This window comes from Pyrgilauda ruficollis, unplaced genomic scaffold (genome assembly GCF_017590135.1).
Source record: "Pyrgilauda ruficollis isolate IOZ18807 unplaced genomic scaffold, ASM1759013v1 scaffold1585, whole genome shotgun sequence".
Lineage (NCBI taxonomy): Eukaryota > Metazoa > Chordata > Aves > Passeriformes > Passeridae > Pyrgilauda > Pyrgilauda ruficollis.
In genome coordinates, this window is record NW_024514599.1 from 1,711 (window position 1) to 3,283 (window position 1,573).

The 1,573-nt window shown below is 66.7% G+C and overlaps 1 protein-coding gene across 1 annotated transcript in view; it reads right to left on the reverse strand.

The window, feature by feature from the left end:
* LOC121350545 (reticulon-3-like) overlaps window positions 1-1,340 on the reverse strand; it is a 2,882-nt gene extending 1,542 nt beyond the window's left edge. Inside the window, exon 1 of the mRNA XM_041461951.1 lies at window positions 1,140-1,340. Coding sequence (XP_041317885.1) covers window positions 1,140-1,266 — 127 coding nt within the window. The 5' untranslated portion in view covers window positions 1,267-1,340. The remainder of the gene's footprint in view (window positions 1-1,139) is intronic.
* Between the last annotated feature and the right edge of the window lie 233 nt (window positions 1,341-1,573).

Here is a 1,573-nt window from a genome sequence, read left to right on the forward strand (position 1 = left end):
CTGGTGCTCCTGCTCCCAGTCCCGGGAGGCGGCGGGGGGGGACCCGGGCGGGACGGGGACAGCCCTGGGGACAGCGGGGACACCCCTGGGGACATCCTTGGGGACAGCAGGGGGGGCCTCGCCCGGCGCCTCCTCGATGACGGTGTCGTCAGAGTCACCGGAGCTGTCGGCGTCGGTGGGGACAGCGGTGACACCGGTGCCACCTCCGGGCACAGCGGAGACGCCACTCCCTACGCCGGGGACACCGCTGGGGACACTGCCAGCGCCAGCGAGGCCATTGCCAGTGGCAGTGACGTCACTCTTGATGGCGGGGACAGCGGTGACACCGCTCGCGCCACTCCCGATGCCACCGAGGCCACTCCCGATGCCATTGCCAACACCAGCGACGCCGTTCCCCACGGCAGTGACACCGGTGATGCCATTCCCAATGCTGGTGACACCGCTGACACCATTCCCCATGGCAGTGACACTGGTGACACCTTTCCCCATTGTGGTGACACCGGTGACACTGTTTCCAATGCCGGTGACACCGGTGACACCACTCCCAGTGCCAGTGACACCAGTGACACCAGTGACACCATTCCCAATGTCGGTGACACCGGTGACACCGTTTCCAATGCCAATGACACCGGTGACACCATTCCCGATGCCGGTGACACCGTTCCCAATCATTTCCCCCAGATGTGCTCCCCCAAAGCCTCTTCCCCTCCGTTTTACCCCAAAACTTCTTTAAACCCTCGTTTTTGTCCCCCAAGCCTCTTAACCTCACACCCACCCCCAAAAGGCCCCATCACCCTCCGATCCCCCCCTCAGGTCTCTGCTCCCCAAAATCTGCGCCCCCAAGGCCTTTTCTCCCTCATTTCCCCCTCACGTTCTTCCCCCCCTCATTTCTAAACCCCTTCTAAAAGACTTTTCACCTCACACCAAGCCCCCAAACGCCGCTTTCCCCCAGATCTGCCCCCCAAAAGCCTCCTGCCCCAAATAACCGCCCCCTTAAGGGCTTTCCCTCCCTGTTTCTGCTCCTCCCAGGCCGTTTTCACCTCACGCCCAACGCCCAAAGGCTCCTTCCCCTCACGCCCCCGCCGAGGCCTCACCTCCCTCACCCCCCTCAGGCCCCACAGGCCCCGCCCGGCCCTTACCGGCGCACGACATGGAACCGCCGACCAGGGCCCGCGTGGAGGATGAGGAGGAGGAGGAGGACGAGGTCACGGAGGTGGAAGAGGAGCTGGAGGAGACGAGCGAGGACTGCGCGGCGGAATCGGCCATGGCGGAGCGCGGAGCGAGCCCGTCCGTGCGGGGCGGCGGCCGCGCCCCGACTGCGGGGGGGCGGTGCCGGGAGGGGCGCGGCCGGCCCCTGCGCACCAATCAGCGCCCCGCACCTGCTGCTGGTGGGAGGAGCCGGCGCGTCTGAGCCAATCACCGCCTCGCAATGGCCGCGCGCCGCCCTCCCGCCGCAGCTCGGAGCTGGTGCGCTTGCGCACAACGAAGAGGGCCCCCGCAGTTGCCATGGCAGCAGAGGGAGAAGGAGAAGCTGCGCCTGCGCGCGGGTGGAGTGGCGCGATGCACGATGGGA